General features: G+C 52.1%; 1 protein-coding gene across 1 annotated transcript in view; it reads left to right on the top strand.

Moving 5' to 3' along the window:
• SPTBN4 (spectrin beta, non-erythrocytic 4) overlaps positions 1-25,030 on the top strand; it is a 77,614-nt gene that overhangs the window by 39,397 nt on the left and 13,187 nt on the right. The window contains exons 17-24 of the mRNA XM_043598878.1: positions 510-712; positions 4,642-4,732; positions 8,181-8,327; positions 9,553-9,816; positions 19,851-20,075; positions 21,067-21,156; positions 23,733-24,011; positions 24,104-24,234. Of these exons, the coding sequence (XP_043454813.1) occupies positions 510-712; positions 4,642-4,732; positions 8,181-8,327; positions 9,553-9,816; positions 19,851-20,075; positions 21,067-21,156; positions 23,733-24,011; positions 24,104-24,234 (1,430 nt within the window). The remainder of the gene's footprint in view (positions 1-509; positions 713-4,641; positions 4,733-8,180; positions 8,328-9,552; positions 9,817-19,850; positions 20,076-21,066; positions 21,157-23,732; positions 24,012-24,103; positions 24,235-25,030) is intronic.

Here is a 25,030-nt window from a genome sequence, read left to right as displayed (position 1 = left end):
TTGTGCCAGGTACTATTCTGGGACTGAGCACACATTAGGAAACAAAACACAAAATCCCACCCTCGTGCAGCTGGCCTTCTAGTGTGTGTGGGGAGGGAGAAGATGATAAACAAGTAAATGCAAATATATATTTATGTGTATATATAGAGAGATATATACACACACACATATATATACACACACGATATATATAATATCATGTCAGGTAATGCTGTGAAAGATAATAAAGCAGGGTAAAGGGATATAACTGGGGTGCAGGGTGGTGTTTTTGGCAGATGGCCAGAGACCTAAAGAAAGTTAAGGAGCCCACTATGGGCATATCTGAAAGGAGGGACCAGCCAGGCAGAGGGACTAGCATGGGCAAAGGCCCTGAGGTGGGATCATGCCTGGCCTGTTGGATGCTAGAGCACAGTGAGCAAGGGGGAGGAGCGAGGTGGCAAGCCTCTCCCAGGTCCAGGACGGAATGGAGCAGGGCGGACCTGAGCACCACCCCTCCTCCTCATTCCCAGGAGGTGGCACTGTCGGGTCTGGAGCTCCCGGGCACGGTGGAGTCAGTGGAGGAGGCACTGAAAAGGCACCGGGATTTTCTCACCACGATGGAGCTGAACCAGCAAAAGATGCAGGTGGCGGTGCAGGCTGCCGAAGGCCTGTTGAGGCAGGGCAACGCCTACGGAGAGCAGGCCCAGGAGGCTGTGACCCGGCTGCTGGAGAAGTAGGTCCCTCGGACCCCAGAGGCACAGGGGGTGTGGTCTGGGCACAGGGGGTGTGGTCTCGGCACGGGGGTGTGGCTTGGGCATAGTGGGCGTGGTCTCGGCACAGGGGAGGGATCAAGAGGTCAGGGCTCCTCTGCTTTACATCATGATTTCTGCTTCTCTTCCCCTCTCGAATTTTTATTTAATTCCATACCGTTTTAAATTTGCTTTAAATTGATACTTTGCGGGAAGGTAACTCATGCTCAGAAACCCAAAAGATACACAAGGATATATAATGAAGTTGCTCTGCCAAGCCTGCCCTCAGCCTGAGGTAGCTGAACTGGTTGTTAACGTGTTGACTTCTTTTCCTGGATGCCCTGCATCTGCCCTGCCCTTCTGGTGCCCCGATCTAGTAGCTAAAGGCCAGAGCCGGGTTCTGTTCTGGCTCTCTGGATGGGACAGTGTCCCCTGCCATGCTGGTTGTCGGATATTGTGAGTGAGCACCTCCCTCTGGGCCCAACTGCCCAGTTTCCTAGGAAGCACACATGGTGTGTGTGTGTGTGTGTGTGTGTGTGTGTGTGTGTGTGTGTCTTTCCTGCTGCTGTTGCACATTATCAGTCTCTTCTATCACCATCTGTCTGTCACCACCGCCCGGTCTCTTGTCTGTCCTTGTACTAATTAAGCAAAGACATTTACTGATATCTACTGTGTGCCAGGCACTATTCTAGTCCTGGAACAAAACAGTACCCGCCCCCCAAATTGCAGCCCTCAAGTAGAGTCCTTTATAGGGGCTCCTCTAGGCTGACTTTATCATCATCACTGTTTCTGCCCCTTGTGGTGAGCCACAAGGGCCCCGCGCTGCTCCTTCTGTCTTTCCATCCTCTGATGGAAAGCATGCCTGGTCCCTCCACCACCATCCACAGCCCAGAGACCCCAGCCCTTCCTCTGTCTGGGGCTCAGGTGTCCTTTTCCTCTAAATTCATCTGGGACAATGCTGGAGTTTTCTTTTTTTTTTTTTTAATTAAAAAATTTTTATTTTTGAGAGAGAGAGAAAGACAGAAACAGAGCGTGAGTGGGGGAGGGGCAGAGAGAGAGGGAGACACAGAATCAGAAGCAGACTGCAGGCTCCAGGCTCTGAGCTGTCAGCACAGAGCCCAACGTGGGGCTTGAACTCACCAACCGAGAGATGCTGACCTGAGCCAAAGTCAGATGCTTAACCGAATGAACCACCAACGTGCCCCAAGGCTGGAATTTTGTCAAGGAAACTTTCATGGGGGTTCTGGTCCTGAAGGTATAAACTCATGATCTAGTGCTCCCAGCACCAGGCCTGGACCCACCCTTCCTTTACCCCACACTTCTTGAGTACCTGCTGTATGCCAGGCTCTGCAGAACGAAGAGGAGGATCCTGGTGGACTGCTCATTCTCTGATTCCCTCTTCCTTCCTTTTCTGTCATTAATTGCTCCAGTCATTCTATCATGTATTCAGTGGACTCAGGTACCGAGTCCATATTCTGTTTCAGGCCCTGCATGGGGCAATGCTGGGCGTGCAGCCGTGAACAGGATAGCACATGACTCCTGCCCTCACAGAGCTCACATGCTTTCTTACCAGGATGACCCAGAATGGTCGAGACTGGGATGCGAGAAATGCAGGGGGTTGTGGGAGCCCCAGGGTGATGTCTGCCCTAGGCTTGTGCTGGGTGAGGCTGGGAAACACAGCAGGAACTGAGACAGTTCTAATCCCTGCCTCCCTCACCCCTAGGTCACTGACAGTTGCCTAGGGACAGATTTCCCACCCTGTGGAAGTTATTCTAAAACATCCATTTGCTAGGGTTTGGGGGGAGGGCTTTCCACACCCATACGGGGGACAGAACCAGTGCAGAGCTGTGAGCTGGGGCCCTGACGTCAGACAGGGTCAGATGCTAGCCCCTGCTCTACCCCTCAACCTGTGAGATTCAGGGTGCGTCGTTTAGTCCCTCCATGTGCCTCGCATCACCTGGAGCCTGGCCCAGTCCTGTGTGTGAAATGTTCTCATGATCTGCACGTTGAACTTGAGAGGCTTGGTTAGGGGAATGGACTTGCCTAAGGTCACAGCCAGGATGTGACCCAGCCGGGATATGAAGGATGTGAACGCTGCTGTTTTCTCTCCCTCCCTCCCAGAAAGGAGGGATTTTCCTTGTTCCTAGAACTGATGCTAGGCAAGTTGGCCAGTGAAGGCCTGGAGGGTTTATTTCAGTTCAATTTCAGAGGCATTTCCCATTTTCTGGCTCTTGAGCTGAGCCCCGGGCAGGAGGGAATCAGTACTTGGCTTGTTTGTCTCTGCCTTGTCTGGTTCCTCTGTCCAGCTCTACGCCGGGTTCCCTGTCGTTTTCTCTCACAAGCTTTGCCTCTTTGCCTCCATCTATCTGTATATCTCTGTGTCTCTGTTTCCTTCTGTGTCTCTCCCTGTTTTTCTCTACCTGCATCTGCATCTCTCTGACTCTTTATTCTCTTCTGCCTCCCTCTCTTTTTCATACACTTTACCTTTGTTTTTGTCATCTCTTTCTCTCTGCCTTCATTCATTCATGCATGCATGCATTCATGCATGCATTCATTCATTCATTCATTCAGGAAATATATATCAAGCACCTAAGGTGTGCCAGGCTCTTTTTCTAGGCATTGAGGATACATCTGTGACCAAAACAGACAAAAATTCCTGCTCTCGCGGAATGACATTCTAGTGGGGGAGATGTCATATGTATATGTAACATATACAGTGTATTAGATAGTGCTAAGTTGGAGAGAGAACATTAAAGAAGAAAGCCAGAAAGTGTTGGAGGGTGATCAAGAAGGGCCTTGCTAAGAAGGTGGTATTTAAGTAGATGTTGAGGGGAAGAGCGTTCTGGGCAGAGGGAACAGCCAATGCCAAGGCCCTGAGGTAGGAATGGCTTGTTTAAGGCAAAGGAAAACGGGATGTCCCCAGTCCCCCTCCACCGGGACTCTTGGGCACTTTGTACTGTGGGCAGGAGGCCAGGCTGCCTGGGGCTGCGGTCCTGGCTGGCTCCGGGGTGGTGGGGCTTGGGTCCAGCCCTGCCAGTTCACTCAGGCCAAAAGTCAGGCCCTGCTTGCCAGTGTACCTGCCCACCCTCTCTTCCCATGCCCCACTCTCTTCCCTGTCTCCCACTGTGTTGCACCCTCCTTTCTGGCCAGCTGTGTCTTTTACTGCTATTGTCTTGCCACTTCTCTGCCTTTCCCGGTTGTCCCTGCCCCGACTCTCTATCACTTTCACTCCCTTTGCCTCCTTCTCTCCCTTTCCTTGTCTACTGCTGTTGGTCTCTCTGCCTCTCTGGCACTTCCCTACTGCATTTCTTTACTTGTCTTTCCTTATTTTTTTCTCTTCCTGGGTTTCTTTCTCTTTATCTGTGGGTCTCTGTCAATCACTTCCTCTGAAGGTCTGTTTCTAGTCTTGTGTCTGTGTTTATCTCTCTCTGTAGGCCTCTGCACCTCTCTCTCTCTCTCTCTCTCCCTGAATCTGTGTTCCCCTCCTAATCTCTTGCTCTCTAGGTGTCTCTTGATCTCTAAGTTGCTATCTCTCTGTATCTCTTACTCTGTCTGCAGGTTTCTTATCTCTGTCTCTTCTCTCTCTGGGCTTGTGTTTGTCTCTCTGTCCCTCTTTCTTTATAAGTGTCTGTATTTCTTTCCAGATCTCTGTCTGTCTCCGTCCCCCCCCCCTCTCTCTCTCTTGCTCTCTCACTCTCCCTCTGCCCCTCTCCAGTTCGTCCCTGGTTCTGCCTTCATTGACGTTTCTTTGCCTCTCCCCCCATCCCTGCCTTACTCTCTCCTCTTCCTCGCTCTTACATATGCTCCGGGTTCCTAGCTCTGCCAAGCCTGATGCTCTCACAGCCCTACAGCCCCCCCCCGCCCCCCCCCCCCCGACCTAGGCATGCCCCAGCCCCTCTCTCCCCATCCCCAGGAGCCAAGAAAACCAACTACGGGCGCAGCAATGGATGCAGAAGCTACACGACCAACTTGGGCTGCAGCACTTCCTCCGAGACTGCCATGAGGTAGGAACTCCAGCTGTGCTGGGCACAGTGACTTCTTTCCTAGGGAGGGGAAGTGCTCCTGGGCTTGAGGCGCCATGGGGGCGGGGACGCCCCGTCTAAGTGGGTCGCAGAGCGACGTTCACTTGGAGCCGCCAGGAGGCGCACGGATTCCAGCCTCAGTGCGCAAGCTCCGCGGCTCCCGCCTCCTTTCCCGTGGAGAAGGAGGGAGGGGCCCTGGGCGCCCCTGGCAACGGCGCGCGTTCGCGCCTACGGGTCCCGCGGGGACGCGCGGTGATCTCACCTTTCTCTCGGGAGATTTGTGAGAAGCGCCTTGCTGGGGAGAGTGGTGGAAGACGCAGGGTCAGGAGCAGGCTTGGGTAGACCAGAGGCCCAGAGCGCAACTTCAGTCAAAAACAAGCCTTAACCCCTTTAAGAGTGTCCAGCAATCAAGCTCTTTTCCTTTAGAGATGATCTACACATCTGTAAGGATCTCCCCAAATCAGAGATGGTCCAGGTCTCCTTCCCCATTAGAGACGGTTCAGGAGACATGCTATCTCCCCTTCCTTCTCCTGCGTTCCATAGAAACTGTTCTAGACCACATTAGAGATGGCCGGGTAAACATTTTCCTAACCCCAGAGATGATCCTGGTCTCAGCCATCTACCCAGGATCATTGCCCCCTGCTCCTTAATGATCCAGTACCCAAGTTCCTCCCAAACAAGGATGGTTCAGGAACTATTTCCCAATTCCTCCTATTAAAGATGGTTTGACACCCTCCGTGGTGAACCCCATGGGAGATTGTTGTCCCCACATATGAAATGGACAAGGGCCTCCATACCTCCCACCGCCACATAACTCAAGCTCATTAGAGATGGGTCTGGGACACAAGCCCACTAGAGATGGGTCTAGGAACCCCCTGTCCTCCTTCCCAATGGAGATTATTCTGGCAGTCTATCTTCTAAGTCCTTCTGGCAGAACATCTTATAAGAGATGTTCCAGGACTCCTCCCATATCCTCTATCTGTATTTCTGAGATAGCCAGGAATCTGAGTGCTTTCTCATTCGAGATGGTTCAAGAGCCCACCCCACCCCCACCCCATACTTCACATGGCGGAGGTACCCCAGGCCCCAGGTCCCCCCTCCAGCCATTCGATTAGGTCCAGGAACTCCTCCTCCCTCTTGTGAGATTGTTCTGGACCAAGTAGCTAGCAATAATCTGAGATGGCGCAGAACCCTCCCCTCACCCCCCAAGCTTTAGAGAGGTGGTGAATCCTCCTCCACCCCCCAACTGAGGCCCGGCAAGGAGGCGGGCACGGAGGCAGGCAGGGGGCGCGCGCGGGCGGGCGCGCTGCCGCGGCGCGGGGGCGGGAGCGGGGGGCGCGCATCCGCTAGAGTCTCAGCCGTCACCACCGCTGCCACCGCCGTCGCAGTGGAGGGGCGAGAGCCCGCCCGCCGCAGGAACGCTCCTCCGCCAACGCCGCCGCCACTTCAGGTCCCCGGGGCGCCCAGGGGAGGGGGCTGACGCGCGTCCCCGCCGAGGCGTTCGGGGGAGGGGGCTTGGGCGCGTGCTCGCCCGCCGAGGCCTGGAGAGGGAGGGGCGCGGGCGGCGTGGGGGCGGGTCGGACCCGCGCAGGGACCCCAGCCCTGGGGAGGGGCAGGGATGCTGGGAGCTGTCCGCGGTGCTGGTGCGGGCGGGACTGAGGGGCCGGGTCCCCAGGGAGGGAAGCGAAAGAGGGGGGACTTCTAAGGCTACTCCGGAGGTAGTCTGGATTTGCTCTGGGGCTTAAGGAGGTCTCATCCTCTCTAGGGAGCTCTCCTCTGGGTAATGGGGGATTTGACGTTTGCCCTGGGGCTGGGGGTTCTCAGCCTTTTGAGAGGTTTCTTCCTTGGTTCTTGTGCGATCTGTATTAGCCTTAGATGAACGATAGGAGCAAATCACTTTTGCGAGGGTCGGCTTTGGACGATGAGGGTCTTGGATTTGTTCTGGGTTTGGGGGCTTTGATTTTGAGGGCCAATTCCTTGGTTGTTTGGGACTCTAGCTTTGCCCTCGGTGATGGGGGTCAATCACTTTCGGGGGACTTTACCTTGATGACGAAGTACCATCTCCTTTAGGGGCTTTGCCTTCCCTGGGAGCTGTGCCTGCCATTGGCAAACTCTTCCCTGTGTGTTGGAAACCTGTGAATTGAGTTGGGGGGTTCAGCATTTGACTTGGCTCTAGTGTGTGTGTATGACGGAGTCTGAAGCTGACCAGGACCCCTAGGGAGCACATGCTCAGGGGACACAGGGTGGGGTTTGGCCGGCTCAGGATTTGTCCTTGGCTATGACTGCAATTGTGCATTTGCCTCTCAGACCAGCTAGAGTCTGGTTTTTTTTTTTTTTTTTTTTTTCCAGGAGGGAAGAGGAGGATCTTGTGACTGGGGGAGGGGGGAGAAAAAGGGGGAGGAGCAAAATGTTCCAGGTGCCAGGTTTGGCCATGAGTGGGTAGGGAGATTCTGGCTTGGGGGATAAGTCTTATTTTGGGGGGGGGGGTGTCGCTCAGAAAGCAGCCTTGTGATGATTGGTCCACCTGCTGAGGGGGTTCTATTCTGTGCTTGCATTTTAGATGACTGGTCTTGGTGGGGGGTGGGGAGTAGAACTGGCTTTAGTTTGGGAAGGGGGTTGGCTTAGGAAGCTTCTATCCGATCCTGTTGAGGAGTCTGGGACTATATTTTGGGGTAGGCTCATTCGTGGAGCCAGAGAAGGCAGCCCTGTTGCTTACTTTTGAGAGTTTGGCTTTGGCTAGGGGCTGCAACTAGTCATCCCAGGGCTGAATGTGGAAAGTCCTGTGGGCTTATTAGGGAAGCTGGAGCTGGGTTGTGGGGGATGGGTTTACCCCAGATTGGAGGGCTCATTTGGGGAGAAGTAGACTTGGATCTAGCTGGGAAGATGTTTAAGGGTTCATCTGGCCATATTGGGAGGTTAGGGCTAGATACAGGCTTCATTTGATACCCTTGGGAATGGGTTGGGAATCTTCGAACTGGTCCTTATTGGAGGTGGCTAAGACTGAATCGAAGGGTCAAAGTGTTACTATTGGGAAGACGGTGGGGGAAGATGGGCTAAACGGGAAGTTAGCTAAATTAGGTGGAGGTCTAGTTTTGGAGGGTTGATTGGTCCTGGATGGGAGAAGGCTGACTGGCCCAGGAGCCATGCCTTTGGGGGCTTATGAGGAGTTGAGAAGGGCTGCCCTGAGGACAGGGCAGCTAAGACGTTGGGAATTCTGTGGGTGCCCGTCCATCCTCCACCCCTTAAGAAGGAGCTTGAGCTGTGCCCACCCTTCAACAAAGACCTCACCTGCAAAGGTTCTTCCATCCCTTCCTCCCTCCCTCCCCCTAAATCTAGCAGCCTGGGCTTTGAATCTGGAACCTTCTGGAGGGGATAGGGTGCTGTGCCAGGTTGGGGGAATCGGCTGAGCTCCTCCCCCTGTCCTGCACAGCTGGATGGCTGGATCCATGAGAAGATGCTAATGGCGCGAGATGGCACACGGGAAGACGGCCACAAGCTGCATAAAAGATGGCTCCGGCACCAGGCGTTCATGGCCGAGTTGGCTCAGAATAAGGAGTGGCTGGAGAAGATCGAGAGGGTGAGGACGTAGAAGGTGCCTCTGCACGTGCCAGGTGCTGGAGGCCTCCAGGGAACCCACATCTCAGTTCCTGCACCCTCCACTGCTGCCCTGCCCACCCGCACATCTCTGAACCACTTCAGATCATTTCCACATCTGCTCCTAGCAGTGTGGCCTTGCGGAATTCATGTAACCTCTTTGAGCTTCAGTTTTCCCATCTGTAAAATGGCTAGCATCTCTTCTGCGTGGTGCCCTTACTTTCCTGGTTGTTAAGTATTTTAACTCCCCCACCAGGTTTTCTCTCACTCCATTTGGAGCCCCTAAGATGGATGTTCAGGTACAAAGTCTACAGCAGTCCTGGGAAGCCCAAACGTGAACTTTGGATTCCTACAACCCTGGGCTCTAATTGTGTCTACGCCTCTTACCAGCTATGCACCTTGGGGAATTGTGCTAACCTCTTTGAGCCTGTTTGCTCTGCTTGAAAATTAAGGAAATAATAAATTTTGCTACTTCCCTGGACTCTTGTGCATGTAAAGTCCTTAATACAAGGCCAGGCACCTAGGAGCTTAATTGCTACGGTATTGTTATTTTTCATATGTGATATAACATATGTAGCTCTAGGCCACCAAGGAGCTTGACTTCGGTCTTGGAGGAACCCAGCCTCAACCCTCAAACTGATCCCTACTCTTGCTGGTCCCCTAGACCTACAGCCCTCAATACCCACTCTCCTGTGACTCAAAGGGGACACCCGAGTCAGCCTTGAATACTTAAATGGCCATTGATGCCCCCCAACTGGTGGCACAGGGCAAAGCTACTCTTTGAGTTTAATGGAAGCCCATTCTCTCTGCTTCTTTTGCTCTTCCTCTATTTCTCTTCTGTCTCTATCTCTCTCACGTATCTGTCTTTCTTATGGCCCTCTTCCCGTGTTTCTGACTTTATGTGCATGTCTCTGTGTCCACCACTCTATGTCTGTCTGTCTCTCCCCGTCTTCCTCCCATGTCTTTGTTTGTGTCTCTCTGTCTGTCTCTTGCCTCATCTTTCTTCCCACATCTTGGTTCCTTCCATCTCTGGGCCTGTCTCTGTGTCCACCCCCCATGTCTCTGTCTCTTTGTGTGTCCCCAACTCCTTGCCCCTGTCTCTCTCTCTCCACATCTCTCCCTGTGTCCCATTGCCCCCATATTTCTCTGTCCCTCCTCACCATCCTCTCCCTCCCTCTCACTTCTTGTCGCCTGCCTGTCTGGGACAGGAGGGCCAACAACTGATGCAGGAGAAGCCAGAGCTGGCGGCCTCAGTGCGGAAGAAGCTGGGTGAGATCCGGCAGTGCTGGGCCGAGCTGGAGAGCACCACCCAGGCCAAGGCAAGACAGCTCTTTGAGGCCAGCAAGGCCGACCAGTTGGTGCAGAGCTTCGTGGAGCTGGACAAGAAGCTCCTTCACATGGAAAGCCAGCTGCAAGACGTGGATCCTGGTGGGGACCTAGCCACCGTCAACAGCCAGCTCAAGAAGCTACAGGTATGGCCTGGCTGACCCAGACAGGGACTCCCTGTGCCACAGGGTGATGGGAATCAGGGTCAGACTCCACTTAAGGTGTTTTACACAGAGGGATTCAATACAGAGATTTATTTCAAATGTGTTAGGAGGGTTGGAAGAACAGAAGGAGAATACTGAGGAAATGCAGTCAATAGTAACTGTTGGAGGTAGCCACCACCTGGAGGGCCTGGGGTACAAAGGGGAGAAGAATTCAGAACCAAGAAGCGGTAGTTAGATAGCCAGCGCACTGACAGTTTCACAGGACCCTGATGCCTGTTTCCTGGATAGAGAAACCAAGGCCCAGAGGTAGGGGAATGGCTTTGCACAGAGAAAGAATGACATTCGTGGAGAGCCTCCTCTATCAGTCTCTGTGCCAAGCTCTCCCTCTTTCCAGCAACCCATTACGATCCCCCATTTTACCAATGGGGAAAGTGAGGCACAGAAGGCAAGCACCTGGCCCAGGGACACACAGCTAGCCAGGACACAGAGAGGCCTCAGGGGACAGACACAGTGTCTGCCTTATCTCCGCTTCTAGCTGGCAGCTGGCCAGCGGTCAGTATCTGACCATTTGACATGAATGGCTGGTGGTGCGAATGTGGGCGTCTCTTTGCACCCTCTCAAGATGTGACAGCTCCTGCCTTTATGTGCCAGGAACTATGCCTGACCATGACCCATGGGAAACTGAGCCTCCAGGAGGTGAACTTACTGGCCCAGGGTAGCAACTGAAGAGCCTGGATTCAAATCCAGGACACCCTTGATTTTTCACTGCTCCTTTAATATATCTTCTGCATAGTTATGCTCCTAAAGGGCTTGGCATAGGGTCTGGCAAAAAAACAAAAACCCAAAAAACAAAAAAACAAAAACAAAAAACCAAGCTGACTAATAATAAAAGCATGACACTAATTACCATCTATTCGTTCATCCATGCAGCGAATCTTTATTGAGCACCAACCGTATGCCAGGTGCTCTTCTAGGTGCCAGAATACAGCAGTGGGAAAAACTGACCAAAAACCATGGCCTTCCTGGGGCTCTCGTTCTAGTGGGGAGACAGGCAAAGGAGCAGAGAGACAAATAGATCTGAATCTGATACCAGTGATGTCATTGCTGTATACACAGCAGCGGCTCTCAAATGGCCCGGTCTCCAGGACACCTTTACACTCTTAGAAATCATGGAGATCCCCCAAGAGCTTTTGTTCAGGTGCATTATGCCTATTGATATTTACTGTACTAAAAATTAAACCTGAGAAATACTTCCATTTTTGATTCACATACAAACAGCAATAAGAAATCAATCACACGTCAAGCCCAAAGGGTTCTTTTGTGAAGAATATATTTTCCAAGACAATAAAACAAAAACGAAAAAAACACTGGAAGATTGGCACTGTTTTCAGTGCTGCAACTCTTTCCCGTCTGGCTTGATAGAAGATTCTCACCTTTGCTTCTGCCAGCATTTGGTTACAATGGCACGGGTCATATGGTCCCTGCAGAACCACACTATATTCTTGGAAGGGAATGGGTGTGATAAAGGCAAAAAACACCTTAGCACTCTTATAAAATAGTTGTAACCTTGCACACCCCTGGAAAAGGTGTTGGGGGGTGTCGTGAGCTCTTAAGAAACAAGGATCTGTGACTGTCAGGGTCCCAGACAGAAGCAGAAAGCATGCCCCACCGAGGATAACTTGAGGAAATTCAGTGCTCTGCTGTCGCTGTCTTGAAATTCTTCATAATATTTGAACAAGGGGCCCTGCGTTTTCATTTGCTCTGGGCCCCACAAATTTTGTAGCTAGTCCTGAGCCCAGCCCATCTGGAAGCCGGAAGGCAGGGGGGCCGATTGAGGCCGTCTGCACGGGTCAGGCCCCTGGGGCACAGAGCAGGGTGGAGAAGCTTAGACTGGGGGTCAGGAGGGGCGAAAGAAGGCAGCCAGTGCAGGGGAAACTATTACTAGCGTTGTTAATGGTCTTACTGCTATTGCTAATTCCTCCCTGGCAGCACATTGCGGTGGGTAAAGGCACAGACCCAGGAATCAGGCGGGTCTGGGTTTGAATGATAACACTGCGTCTTACCAGCCATACGATGTTAGGCGAGTGGCTTTGCCTCCAGCTCCACACCTCAGGTCCTGCTCTGTGTGATGGGAAACACCATCATGCTAAGTCACTCGTTGGCAGCGGGACCGCGGGAGGCAGTGGGGCACCATGGGCGAGGTCATGGTTGTGGGAGCCTAGCTGCCTGGGGCCAAGCCCTGGCTCTCTCATTTGCGAACCGATTGACCTGGAAATTACTTCACTTTTTGCGTCTCAGTCTCTTCGTCAGTAAAATGGGCACAATGATAATACCTCACGTGGACGTAGCGAAGATTCAAAGATGTAATTTATGGAGTTGTTTCAGTATTTGTTTACAGGTTTTTTAAGTTTTTGTTTTCATTGTCTTCAACCGGATGGAGCGTATCATCACTATAGTGTGCTCAAAGTTAGTTGGTAGTGATTTCCTGGCCTTCGGTGTCGTTGCTATTTATGCAAAACAGTTATTTCCTTTGTTTTCCATTTGGGGTATCCCTCCCACTCATTTTGCATTTTATTTTATTTATCTGAAATGTTTATTTATTTTTGAGAGAGAGGGAGACAGATCTAAAGCAGGCTCTGCACCCATAGCAGCGAGCTCAATGGGGGGCTAGAACTCACAAACTTCAAGATCATGACCTGAGCTGAAGTCAGACGCTTAACCAACTGAGCCACCCAGGCGCCCCTCATTTTGCTTTATAAAAGTGTGTTTTGGGTGGGTGGGGGGGTGCCTGGGTGGCTCAGTCAGTTAAGCGTCCGATTCTTGATTTCAGCTCAGGTCATGATCTCATGGTTCATGAGTTCAAGCCCTAACCAGGCTCTGCGCTGAAAGTGTGGAGCCTGCTTGGGATTCTCTCTCTCTCCTTCTCTCTCTCTCTCTCTCTGCCCCTCCCCTGCTCACATGCATGTGCTCACTCTCTCTCTTTCTCAAAATAAATAAACTTCTCTTAAAAATGTGTTCTGGGGGATGCCTGGGTGGCACAGTAGGTTGGGCATCCAACTCGATCTCAGCTCAGGTCTTGATCTCAGGGTCATGGGGTCAAGCCCCGTGTTGGACTCTGTGTTGTGTGTGAAGCCTACTTTTAAAAAAGTGTATTTTGGGGGGTGACATATGAAACGTTAACATAGTGCCAAAGGTTAGAGCTATCTTCAGGTCACGTGATCTTGCCAAAGAGCTTGCCTGAGGCGTGCTGCCAATTAATGCTCTCTCCCCAACAGCGAACGGGAGTTCCTGTTTCCGCCCATACTCGCCCACACCTGGTGTTGTCACTTTTTAGATTTTTCCCAGTCTGATGGTTGGGTGTTTGCATTTATATTTTCTCCCGTGACGGGTGAGCTTGAACATCCCTGTCTTTCTTTTGGCCATTTAGGTTTTGGAGGGAGGATTTGGGGCCTCCTACTCTTCCCTCCCCAAGGAAGGAAACATTTGTTCAAGCATTTGTTCCAGGGAGAGGCTGAGGCCCGGCAGAGACAAGGGTCTGGCCTGGATCACACAGAGATGGGAGTCGGGGCAGGCCCCAGAACGGGACTTTCCCCAGCAGAGGGAGCCCGAGGCGGCGGGGAGTGACTCAGTAGGCCACGGCCCCCAGATGGAGCCCAGCTGGGCCTCTGGAGCTGCCGCTGGGGAGGGGAGGGGCTGCCCAAGGCCCCGCTGTCCCCTGGGGCCGCCTGAGAGCTCAGACACTGGGCACACGCAGGAGGGCGGGCGGCCGCCATCCAGCCGGCACATTTCCTGGCTGCCGCACCCCTCAGGCCCCGGGGCCAGGCGGGGCTGGAGCGGGCTGGCTCAGGCAGAGGGGGTGTGGATGTGTGAGTGGTCTGCCCTCTCGGCCTGTCTCTGGGCCTGTCTCTCGGCCCTGCTCCCCCAGTTCCTCTGTGTGGAAACTCTGGGAGTTTCTGTCTCCCATCGTCGTGTCTCTCTTTATTTCCCTTACTCTCTCACTCTCTTCTCTTTTTCTTTCAGTTCTCCATCTCTCCCTTGATCTCTCCTGATCCCTGTGTCCTCCTGTGTCCTCCCCCCTCCCCCCTCCCCAGCTGCTGCCGCCGGCTTCCTGGGAGCCCACCTGAGGCGTAGGCCACGTGACCCAGAGTCCTCTCTCAGAGCCTCCTGCCCAACTGTGCTTCCAGGCCCAGGGACCAGATGGTGGAGTCCCAAGCCCCCACTTGCCAGGTCCTCAAGGGCCTGACCAGCTGGTCTGGCTCAGCCACGGGCTCCTGCCTGGGGAGGGGGGTGGCTGGTCTCCTGCCATCTGAGGGGGACGGGCCAGGGGAAAATGCACTGGAGGATTTGCAGCTGCTAGGCTGAGTCTCTGGGGACTCCTTACCACCCACCCCACCCCTGCACGCGCGCGCGCACACACACACACACACACACACACACACACACACACACACACCCCGCACCAAGTAAGGCTCTTTCTCTGGCCAAGGAAACACCCCTCCCCACCAAGCATTCTTTGTCACATTTCTTCATGAACTCAGCATGGCCTAGGGGGAGAGTCTGATACAGGAGCTGCACATCCAGGGTTTGAGGCCCCATTCCACTACTGTGTGACCCAGGGCAAGTGACCCCACCTTTCTGAGCCTCAATTATTATTTTTTTAATGTTTATTTATTTTTGAGAGAGAGAGAGAGAGAGAGAGAGAGAGAGAGACAGAATGTGAGAGGGGTAGGGGCAGAGAGAGAAGGAGGCACAGAATCCAAAGCAGGCCTGAGCCAGAGTCAGACGCTTAACCACTGAGCCACCCAGGCACCCCTAATTTTTAAAATTCTTAATTTTCATTATTTTTTATTTTTATTAAATTTTTTTAATGTTTAGTTTTTGAGAGAGAGAGCTCAAGCGGGGAAGGGCAGAGAGAGAGGGAGAGAGAATCCCAAGCAGGCCCCACACTGTCAGCACAGAGCCCGATGAGGGGTTTAAACCCACAAACTGTGAGATCGTGACCTGAGCTGCAATCAAGAGTCGGATGCTTAACCAACTGAGTCACCCAGGAGCCCCTCATTCTTAATTTTTCATACTGCAGCTAAGAGAAGCAGAACAGCTTAGTGACTAGTCCAACAAACAAAGTTAGCACACGTTTACAGAGACCTTACTCTGTGCCAGGCACAGGGCCAGGCACTGGGATCCAGCTGTGAATGAAGCAAACATCCCCGTCTTCCTGACCTCCTGTGCTGTGAAGATTACATAAATTAATCCTGGCCAAGCACTTAGAGCAGCTCTTGTTAGGGGGCAGGCATCAGGATGTGTTACCTATGATTGCTGTGATGGTAAGAAGTATAATGTGAAAAGTAAAAAGGCTTCCTTCCCCGCCGCCTCCCCCCATGCACAGTCTCGCTCTCCAGGGACGAGACCCTTGACACAGAGATGGACCATACTGAAGCTTGCCCTTTTCACCTGACAAAACACCCTGGGTGTCCTCTCTTGTCAAAGAATATATGGATCTAGTGTTGGGTGGCTCCACCATCCATCTTTAACCAGCCCTCTGCTGAGAGACCTCTGGGCTGTTTCTAATGTTCTGCTAGTATGAATACCACTGCGAGAGACATCCCCGTCCATACGTATTGAGCCCACGTGCAAACATTTCTGTAGAAAAGAGTCCTCAAGGTCCAATTTCTGGGCCAAAAGGTGTAGGTGTTAAACTTTTTTTTTTTTTCAACGTTTATTTATTTTTGGGACAGAGAGAGACAGAGCATGAATGGGGGAGGGGCAGAGAGAGAGGGAGACACAGAATCGGAAACAGGCTCCAGGCTCTGAGCCATCAGCCCAGAGCCCGACGCGGGGCTCGAACTCACGGACCGCGAGATCGTGACCTGGCTGAAGTCGGACGCTTAAGCGACTGCGCCACCCAGGCGCCCCGGTGTTAAACTTTTTGAGAGAGATTTTGAAAAAGCAGTGGACACACCTCCATGAGACAGCATTCTTCTTCCCAAGTGGTCATCATCAAGCTTTCTCATCTCTGCTAATCTGAGAAGTAAAAGATACTCTTTTTTTTTTAAGTTTATTTATTTATTTTGAGAGAGAGAGAGAGAGAGAGAGTGAGCAGGTGCACATGCATGAGTGGGGGAGGGACAGAGAGAGAGGGAGAGAGAATCCCCAATGCAGGATCTCAGGAACTGTGAGATCGTGACCTGAGCCGAAATCGAGTCAGACCCTTAATCAACTGAGCCTCCCAGACGCCCCTGAAAGACGCTTATGGTTATTTTTTTTAATGTTTATTTTTGCACACACACGAGAGAGACAGAGCATGAGTAGGGGAGGGGCAGAGAGAGAGGGAGACCCAGAATCCTAAGCAGGCTCCAGGCTCTGAGCTGTCAGCAAAGAGCCTGACACGGGGCTCGAACCCATGAACCGTGAGATCATGACCCGAGCCGAAGTCGGACGTTTAACTGACTGAGCCACCCAGGCGCCCGTGCCTTATGGTTATTTTAATTTGCATTTCCCTTAACATTGAAGGAGGCTAAACATCTTTCTGTGTGTTTAATGACCAACTGTCCTTCTGTAACCTTTGCTCACATTTACAGGGAAGGATTCACATTAAAATGAGTGTTCAAAATATGTGGCATTCTTGCAGAAGTAGAAAAGTGTCAGTCCTGTAATTATCCCATCTCAGTTCACACAGCCGCTTGGTGGGCAGGTTATGGAGGGGTTTTGATCTAGTGGAGAACTAGAATTTGTAACCTTAACATTTCAGATTATATGTGTTTCCAGAATTCGAATGCATTTTGATTTTCTACACATTGCTGCAGTGATTTTCTTAGTGAAAAGGGTTTTGGAGTGACTATTTTACTTTGCTTTGATTTCTGCAGCATGTAATTATGCCTTTTGAAATTTCTTTTGGATGGTTTTGACTTGTTACAACGTTTGATTTTTATCCATTTTTATGACTCCTACAGATTGTTAACTGTATCAGCTGGGACTCAAGGGTGCAGTTCATAGAACTTCAAACCACATTGACTTGGGCTAAAGGGGAGGTTCTTGGCTCACCTAGCTGAAAAATCCAGCGGGTATGCAGCTGTAGGCATGGCTGGATCAGTTACTCAAATTATGTCCTGGGCAATCTGTCTCTTTCTGGGACCTGCTTTCTTCTGTGTTGGCCTCCTTGTCCGGGAGTCTGTTCCTTCCTGGTGGCACCTTGGCCCCCAGCACCCTGGGCATATGTTCTAACAGCTAAGGGACCCCATGGGAAAGAGAGCACCTGCCTGAGCTCACTCGCTTTTCCCGCAAAAGTGGGAAGAGTTTTCATTGGCTGATCTTAGGTCACATGCCATCTGTTACCCAATCCCTGTGGCCAGGATGGTTGGTTTCAGTGCTCTGATTGGCTAGGTTGCGTCACGTGGCCACCCTTGGAGCTCAAGGTTCTTTTAGTCCCTCAGGAAGCTCAGGTCTGAGAGCAGGATTTGAGGTGCTGCAGAGGAAAGGGTGAATGGTGGGCTGGCAAAATCAACAGTTCTGCATTACCGAACCTTGGAACAAAAAGTCTTCACTTGATTCTTGGGTCTTGAGTATTGAGTTGCAGTCATTTGCTCTAATCTGTTACCACTTAATTTCATTATTGTTTTGCTTTCTTTTATGGCTTTCCCCCATCTGTTTAGAGTCACACAAGTAATAAATTAATATATTCTTTTGGTAAAAGATCTTACTAACCTAGAAGTCTTCAGTAAGACGTAAAGTCTCCCTTAACCATGCCTCTCATTCCCGCACCCAAAGGAAACCTCAGTTATGATTTGGTGTGCATCCTCCTGGACCTCTTTCTGTGCACTCATTCACTACCTGCATGGATTTTTACTGTTTTTAATTTTTTAATGCTTAAATTTTTTAATAATTATATTGTATGGCTCAGACATCAAAAGCTGTACAAAAAAATCCTATGCAACAAGTCTCTCCTTCACCCCTGCCCCATTCATGGAGTTCTCGTCTCCCCAATAGGTACCATCTGTGGTTAATTTCTTGTTTATTCCAGGGAATCGTTATGCATGTGCAACCCGTGACAAATGTAATATATTCAAATGTGTGTTCTAAGTTGCTTTTTTCTGTTAACAGTAAGTCTTGACCATTATTCCATACTGATGTGGATTTTTTTAACCATTTCATTCTTTTTTTTTTTAATTTTTTTTTTCAATGTTTATTTATTTTTGGGACAGAGAGAGACAGACCATGAACGGGGGAGGGGCAGAGAGAGAGGGAGACACAGAATCGGAAACAGGCTCCAGGCTCTGAGCCATCAGCCCAGAGCCTGACGCGGGGCTCGAACTCACAGACTGCGAGATCGTGACCTGGCTGAAGCCGGACGCCCAACCAACTGCGCCACCCAGGCGCCCCTAACCATTTCATTCTTGATGGGCATCGTGTTTGTTTCTAATGTTTTCCCATTATAAACTCTGCTACGATGTGATCCTTGGACAAACAGCTACAATGAACATCCTGGGACAAACATCTTTGTGCACATGTGCCAGTATTTCTTTAGTTACATTCCTAGAAGGGCAAGTGCAAATGCTGGGTCAAAACGTATGCACATTTTTGCTTTTTTTTTTTTTTTACATTTTGATAGGACTTGCCAAATTGCCTTCCAAAAAGGCTCTACTAATTTGCACCACCACCGACCGACAGTGGCTGAGTGTGCCTGACCGTCCCTCTGCATCTTCGCCAATACTAGATATTATCCTCCCCTTACATGTTTGCCAATCTGGTGAATAGGGAAAGATACTTTGTTTTCAATTGTGTTTTCCTGCTGATTAGTGAGACTGGGCATCTTTTCGGGTGCTTAGTTTGTCTTCTGTGTTTGCCTTTTCACTGGGAGAAGTGCCTGTTCACATTGGGCCAGCCTTTGTCTTTGGCATTGAACAAATCACAACTGAAGACCTTCTACATGGCAGACACTGTTCTAGGTGCTCAGGAATACACAGGCCAATTGACACAAACCCTGCCCTCATGAAGCTCCCATTCTAGAGGCCGGAGACCGATAAAAAAAAAAACAACCCTCAGATAAAGACAGAATTATCTGATGGTGGTAAGTGGAGACAAAGGAAGCAGGGAGAAGGGGAATTCTTTGACTGTCAAAGAAACTAGCTCCTTGTTCTAATATGTGTTAAATATTTTTTTCAGGTAGTCACTTGCCTTCCAACTACATTTAGAAATTTTGGTTGATGCAAAAGTATTTTATGTGGCCAAATTTATAAATCTTTCCCTTTATGATTTTTTTTTTTTTTTTTTTTTTTTTGCTTGGAAAGATTTTCTCCATCCTAAGATTATAAAAGCATTTGCCCAGGTTTTCTTCTCTGCCTTATGGATTTACTTATTCCATTTAAGTCTTTAATCCATCTGGAATTGTTTTCAGCACAAAGAGCAAGGAAGGGATCCAGCTAAACTGGTTAGCCAGTTGGCCCCTGACCACTCATTGAATAATCCATCTTTTCTTTGGAGATTTGAAATGGCATCTATAAAATGTATGAATTCTCCAGTGTATTTGGGTCTGCTTTTGCACTTTCTGTCTACCCCTATGGCATACCAGCCATTTAAATCACTATAATGTTGTATTTATGATGTTTGGAAAGGTTGGCTCTTTTGGACAAGTTACCTAACTTCTCTGGGCCTCAGTTTCCACCTCTGTAAAGCAGGGTGGAAATTTGAAGGGTTGTTCTGACAATTAACGAATTAGTGGGCCGCTTTAGTCCAGGGGGGCAGGTAAGCCTCTTTGAGAAAATAATGTTTGAACTGAAATCTGATTGACAAGGCAGAGCATGCCTGGTAGGGGGAATAGCAAAGGCAAAGGCCCTGAGGCAGGAACTTGTTTAATGTGTGGCAGCATCAGCGAGGAGGGTAGCGCTTCTGGAGGGCAAGGGCCCAGTGAAATGGTGCCTCGTGGTGACGGGTTTGGCCGTCACCATGAAGGTCCTGCAAGCCGCAGCAGGATGGGGAGGGAGGGAGGGTGGAGCCCGTTGTCTCTGCCCCTGTCCCCACAGTCGATGGAGTCGCAGGTGGAGGAGTGGTACCGCGAGGTGGGAGAGTTGCAGGCGCAGACCGCGGCGCTGCCCCTGGAGCCGGCCAGCAAGGAGCTGGTGGGCGAGCGGCAGAACGCGGTGGGCGAGCGCCTGGTGCGCCTGCTCGAGCCCTTGCAGGAGCGCCGCCGCCTGCTGCTCGCCTCCAAGGAGCTGCACCAGGTGGCGCACGACCTCGACGACGAGCTGGTGAGGACCGGCGGGGGGACGGGGCGGGACCGGGGTAACCGGGAGGTGAGGGTTGCGCGGATGGGTCGGGTTAGGAGGCCACAGGCGAGCCGGCGAGCCAGCGGGGGAGTGGAGATTGGGAGTGGGGGCGAGGCCGTGGGACCTTGGCGAGTTCAAGGGCGGAGCTGACTGGGAGACCTACCGACTGACACCGCGCTAGACCCAGTCACTCAATCCTTCCCTTACTCATTCACTCGTTCACTTATCCACGCATTTGTTCATTCACCTTTTCCACCCTCACTTACTCTCATTCCTTGATTTATTCATGAAGCCATTTAGTTGTTCACTGACTCATCCTTTATTCCTTCCCTCGCTGATTTATTACTATCCATTTATTCGCTCGCCCCTCATTCATTCATTTTCGCACTTAGTCACTCACTTCCTCATTTGCTCATTCGTTCATTTACTCACGCATTTGCTCATTCACTTGATCATTATGGGCCCAGCTCTGGGCTTGGATGATAATGCAGTCACGGGGGTGACCAAGACGGACCCCATTCCTGCCCATAGAGGGCTCAAGAGTCCAAGGGGGTGGGGGTGGGGGCGGGGAGACAGAGCTCTCTCCAGACAGTGACAATCCAGGGTGATTAGGGCTGTTATGAGGAAGTTAGGAGGCAGCTGGCCAAGGTCCAGAGTCAGGGAGGGTTTCCTAGAGGAGGGGATGTCTGAGTGGACACAGGAAGGAAGAGTCCCAGTGAGCCCACTGAGGGAGCAGGAAGGGAATTCCAGGAAGCAAGACATGCCTGTGCAGAGGACAGAGGTAAGCACGAACCTGGCTTGAGTGCATGCAGAGAGCAAAGTAGAGCATGTCAAGAGAAGGGGCCAAAGATGTGGCCAAGACTCTTTGGTGAGGAAGGGCCTTAGATACTGTGCCGGTGGCTTCCAGTTGAATTGGGATGCAGGGGTCCTTGGGTGCATTCTCCCCTTGACCTGCTCCCTGTATCCTCCCCAGGCATGGGTCCAGGAGCGACTGCCACTGGCCATGCAGACCGAGCGAGGCAGTGGTTTGCAGGCTGTCCAACAGTACATCAAAAAGAACCAGGTGAGCAGAGCCAGGGTGAGGGTGTGGGTTAGGACACATCTGGATATGAGAGAAAACAGGTCCAAGTGGTTAAGGCCCCAAAAAGGAAATTCGCTGGCTCTTGTGATGGGGAAGACTGTGATGGACAGCAGGTATAGATGCATCCAGGTACTTCCGTGATGTCACGAATCTCTCAACGTGGTGTGAGTGTGGGTGTGTGGGTGTATGTTTCTGTGGTAGCTTTGTTCTCAGGGCCAGCTCTTCTCCCCTGGTAGCGAAAGACCTCCAGCAGATTCCAGTGTACATCCCAACAGTAAAACTGAAGAGGACTTCTCTCTCTCAATATTTTCAGCAATAGTCCCAGGGATAAACTCTCCCTGGCCGAGCTTGAGTCCCATACCCATCCCCGAACTAATCATGGTGGCCAGGGATTTGTCTGCTCTGTTGGCCTGGTCTGGACTCAGGGCCCACTCTTGGAACCTGCAGGTGGAGTCAGCCTTAATCACCTGGGCTGAGATTGAGGCAAGGGGGTTCCTCAAAGGAAAGCCAGGGTCCCATGAGTAACAGTGAGAAGCATGGCTGTTGGGCAAGGACAAAGAAAAACAACAATAGATGAGAACTCAAACCACCCACAGGGAGAAAGGATGAGATAATCAGTGGGAGAGCACTGACTCCCCAGCTGATCAAGGTGGGGGTGCTTTTGAGCCCCAAAGATCTCTCTGGATCTCTGTTCACTTCTCTGGGCCTTAGTTCCACATCTAAATTTTCAAATCACTTAGCCGAAGGACTCTTCAGTCAAAGCAACTCAGTCAAAGCCTAGTGTAAGACACATAAAAGAGAAATACTACGACTACCAATAATAATTACACATGGATTAAAAGACTTACTGTGTGCCAAGTGCCGTCCTAGGGGGGTATGTTGGTTGTTTAATTTAATCCCCACAGTAACCCTACCAGCTATTCTCATTACCCCCTTTACCAAAGAATATGAGTTGGGAGAATGGGCACTGAGAGATGGAGGGGAGGTGGGTTTACAAATTATTCTCAAAAGTTTGTGACCACACTGCACAGATGGAGGGTTTTTTTAGATTTCGTTCTTCTTCTTCTTTTTAAGTTTATTTATTTTGAGAGAGAGAGAGAGAGAGAGCGAGCTCATGAGCAGGGGAGGGGCAGGGAGAAGGGAGGGGAGAGACAATCCCAAGCAGGTTCCGCTTAGCATGGAGCCTGACTCTGGGCTCGATCCCACAACCACGAGATTACAGCCCGAGCTGACATCAAGAGTTGGACACTTGGGGCGCCTGAGTGGCTCAGTCAGTTAAGCAGCCGACTTCAGCTCAGGTCATGATCTCACGGTCCGTGAGTTCGAGCCCTGCGTCGGGCTCTGTGCTGACAGCTCAGAGCCTGGAGCCTGTTTCAGATTCTGTGTCTCCCTCTCTCTGACCCTCCTCCATTCATGCTCTGTCTCTCTCTGTCTCAAAAAAAAAAAAAAATAAATAAACGTTAAAAAATATATATATATAAACTCTCTAAAAAAAAAAAAGAGTTGGACGCTTAGCTAACTGAGCCACCCAGGTGCCCCAGCTTTTGTGTCTCTGTTTCGATGAACACACTCTTGGCCGTTGACAGTGTTGAGGACAAGCAGAACTGGCCTGTCCTTTTCACGGTTGAGGCAAGCAGTCAAGTGCACTTCGTGCTTAACGCTGGGGGAGCTCAGCTGTGCATGCACAAGAGTGCTGGACACTCAGGAGCTGTTGGACGAGTGATAGCAGTTGGTACTGATTGAGCACCTACTGCATACCAGGCACAGTTCTGAGTGTGCCATAGTAACAACCCCACAAGGTGGATGTTAGGGCCACCACCAGCCATGTGCAGTTGGCAAGTTCCTCAATACCACCCCACCCGCCTCCCCGCGCCGTGCCTCGGCTTCCCCATCTGTAAAGTGAGATAGAATGAAGTCAGACTCCTGGGGCTGCCATGAGGACCAGATGAGCTGCTACATCGTGCAGAGCGCTTGCTTGGCAAAGTGCCTGACAGCCAGGTAGCAGGCGCTCAGTGTCCACAAGTATTATCTCCGTTTGCAACTTGAGGAAACTGAGGCACAGAAGCCAAGGAGGGCACACGGCAAGTGCAGAGCTGCTTGAGGGGGAACCTTGGAGGGTGATGGAAGTGTTCCACATCCTGCCCTGGGTACACGGTGTACCCACGTGTAAAAAGATTTGCATACTTCACTGCCCGTGAGTTAGACAGCCTCTGCCCCTAAGCAACCTGATTCGCAGCCTGTTTCAACCATTAGAGGGTATCTGACACCACCAGGCGGCTTGGTTGAGAGCACAGTCTCTGGGGCCAGCGTCCTGTGCTCAAGTCCTGTCACCCCCTTATACTAATTGCTTGTTTTCCCACCTGCAACATGGGGGTGTGAGTGAGCGAGTTACAGCAAACTGCTTCCGTGGTACCTGCCGCAAGGTGGAGGGCTATCTGCGGGGCATGGGAGGGGGGTGTGGGGGGGAGGTTCTGATGCCCTCCGTGGGCTGTGCGCACGCGGTCCTGCCGGGCCTCGGAAAGCCCCTCTCCACCCACACCCCCACCTCCCGCCCCCAGGGCCTGCGACGGGAGATCCAGGCGCACGGGCCGCGGCTGGAGGAGGTGCTGGAGCGCGCGGGCACGCTGGCCTCGCTGCGTAGCCCGGAGGCGGAGGCCGTGCGCCGAGGTCAGGAGCAGCTGCAGGGCGCCTGGGCCGGCCTGCGGGAGGCGGCGGAGCGGCGGCAGCAGGTGCTGGACGCCGCCTTCCAGGTGGAGCAGTACTACTTCGACGTGGCGGAGGTGGAGGCGTGGCTGGGCGAGCAGGAGCTGCTCATGATGAGTGAGGACAAGGGCAAGGTGCGCCCGGGCTGGGGGGTGCGGGGGACCTGGGGGCTCTGGAGCCCGGGGCCGGCCGCTGCCGCCTCATCGCGGGCGCCGTGTGCCCCCAGGACGAACAGAGCACCCTGCAGCTGCTCAAGAAGCACCTGCAGCTGGAGCAGGGCGTGGAGAACTACGAGGAAAGCATCGCGCAGCTGTCGCGCCAGTGCCGGGCGCTATTGGAGATGGGGCACCCGGACAGGTGGGCGGACGGGGGCGGGGGGGGGGGGGTTGGGGTCAGGCGGGGGCGGAGCCAGTTCTTAAGGAATGGCCCAGCAGAGTCTGAAGCTTCGCTGGTGGAAATTGGGACACGGTCCCAAATTGGACATTGGGGTGGGAGGGGCCCTCACTGCCCCGAGCTGGAGCCCTCGGATTTCAGCACGTGGTTGGGGCCCCGGATGGAGGGGCAGTGCCCAGGGATGGTTGAGAGGGTGGGGCCAGGGGTACTGGAATTTGAGTGTAGGGATGCGAGGTGATGCCTCAGACTGAGGAGAGAAGGAAGAGCTCAAGACAGGGAAGGGCCTTCTTTCCACCCAGTGTCTGGGAAGTGTCCAGAAGGACAGAAAACCCTGGAGTGCTGTGATTGGGTGTAGCCTGAGACCTCCTGGGTGGCCAGGTGTATGGCCTCCCTAAGGTCAGGAGTAGGGGCCATCTCTGGGAGGCCTGGACGAGGGTTGGGACCTGAGAGGGGGCCCAGGGTTAGACCTCTGCCCTCCTGAGCCAGAAGATGGACTGGAGGTGAGGTGCCTTGGCTGGGGACCCAAGTAGGGAGTCGGGAGCCCCGCCTGGGTCACTGGAGGGGCAGGGGGTGGGACCACAGAGAAGATGGGGGGAGGGGAGAGGGGCAGTGAGCTTGTCAAGCTTAGGGAAGCGGTTTCCCCTGAGCGCTGAGATGCAAGTACTGGGTTCGCTGAATCCGAGTCTTGCAGAAAACAGAAGCCCCCGCGAAGGAGTCCGAGCAGGTGCTACTGTGGCCGAAGGTTCAGAGGAAACACAGC

This window comes from Prionailurus bengalensis, chromosome E2 (assembly GCF_016509475.1).
Source record: "Prionailurus bengalensis isolate Pbe53 chromosome E2, Fcat_Pben_1.1_paternal_pri, whole genome shotgun sequence".
Lineage (NCBI taxonomy): Eukaryota > Metazoa > Chordata > Mammalia > Carnivora > Felidae > Prionailurus > Prionailurus bengalensis.
The sequence above is the reverse complement of the archived record's forward strand: the minus strand, read 5'-3'. Positions and strand labels throughout refer to the sequence as shown.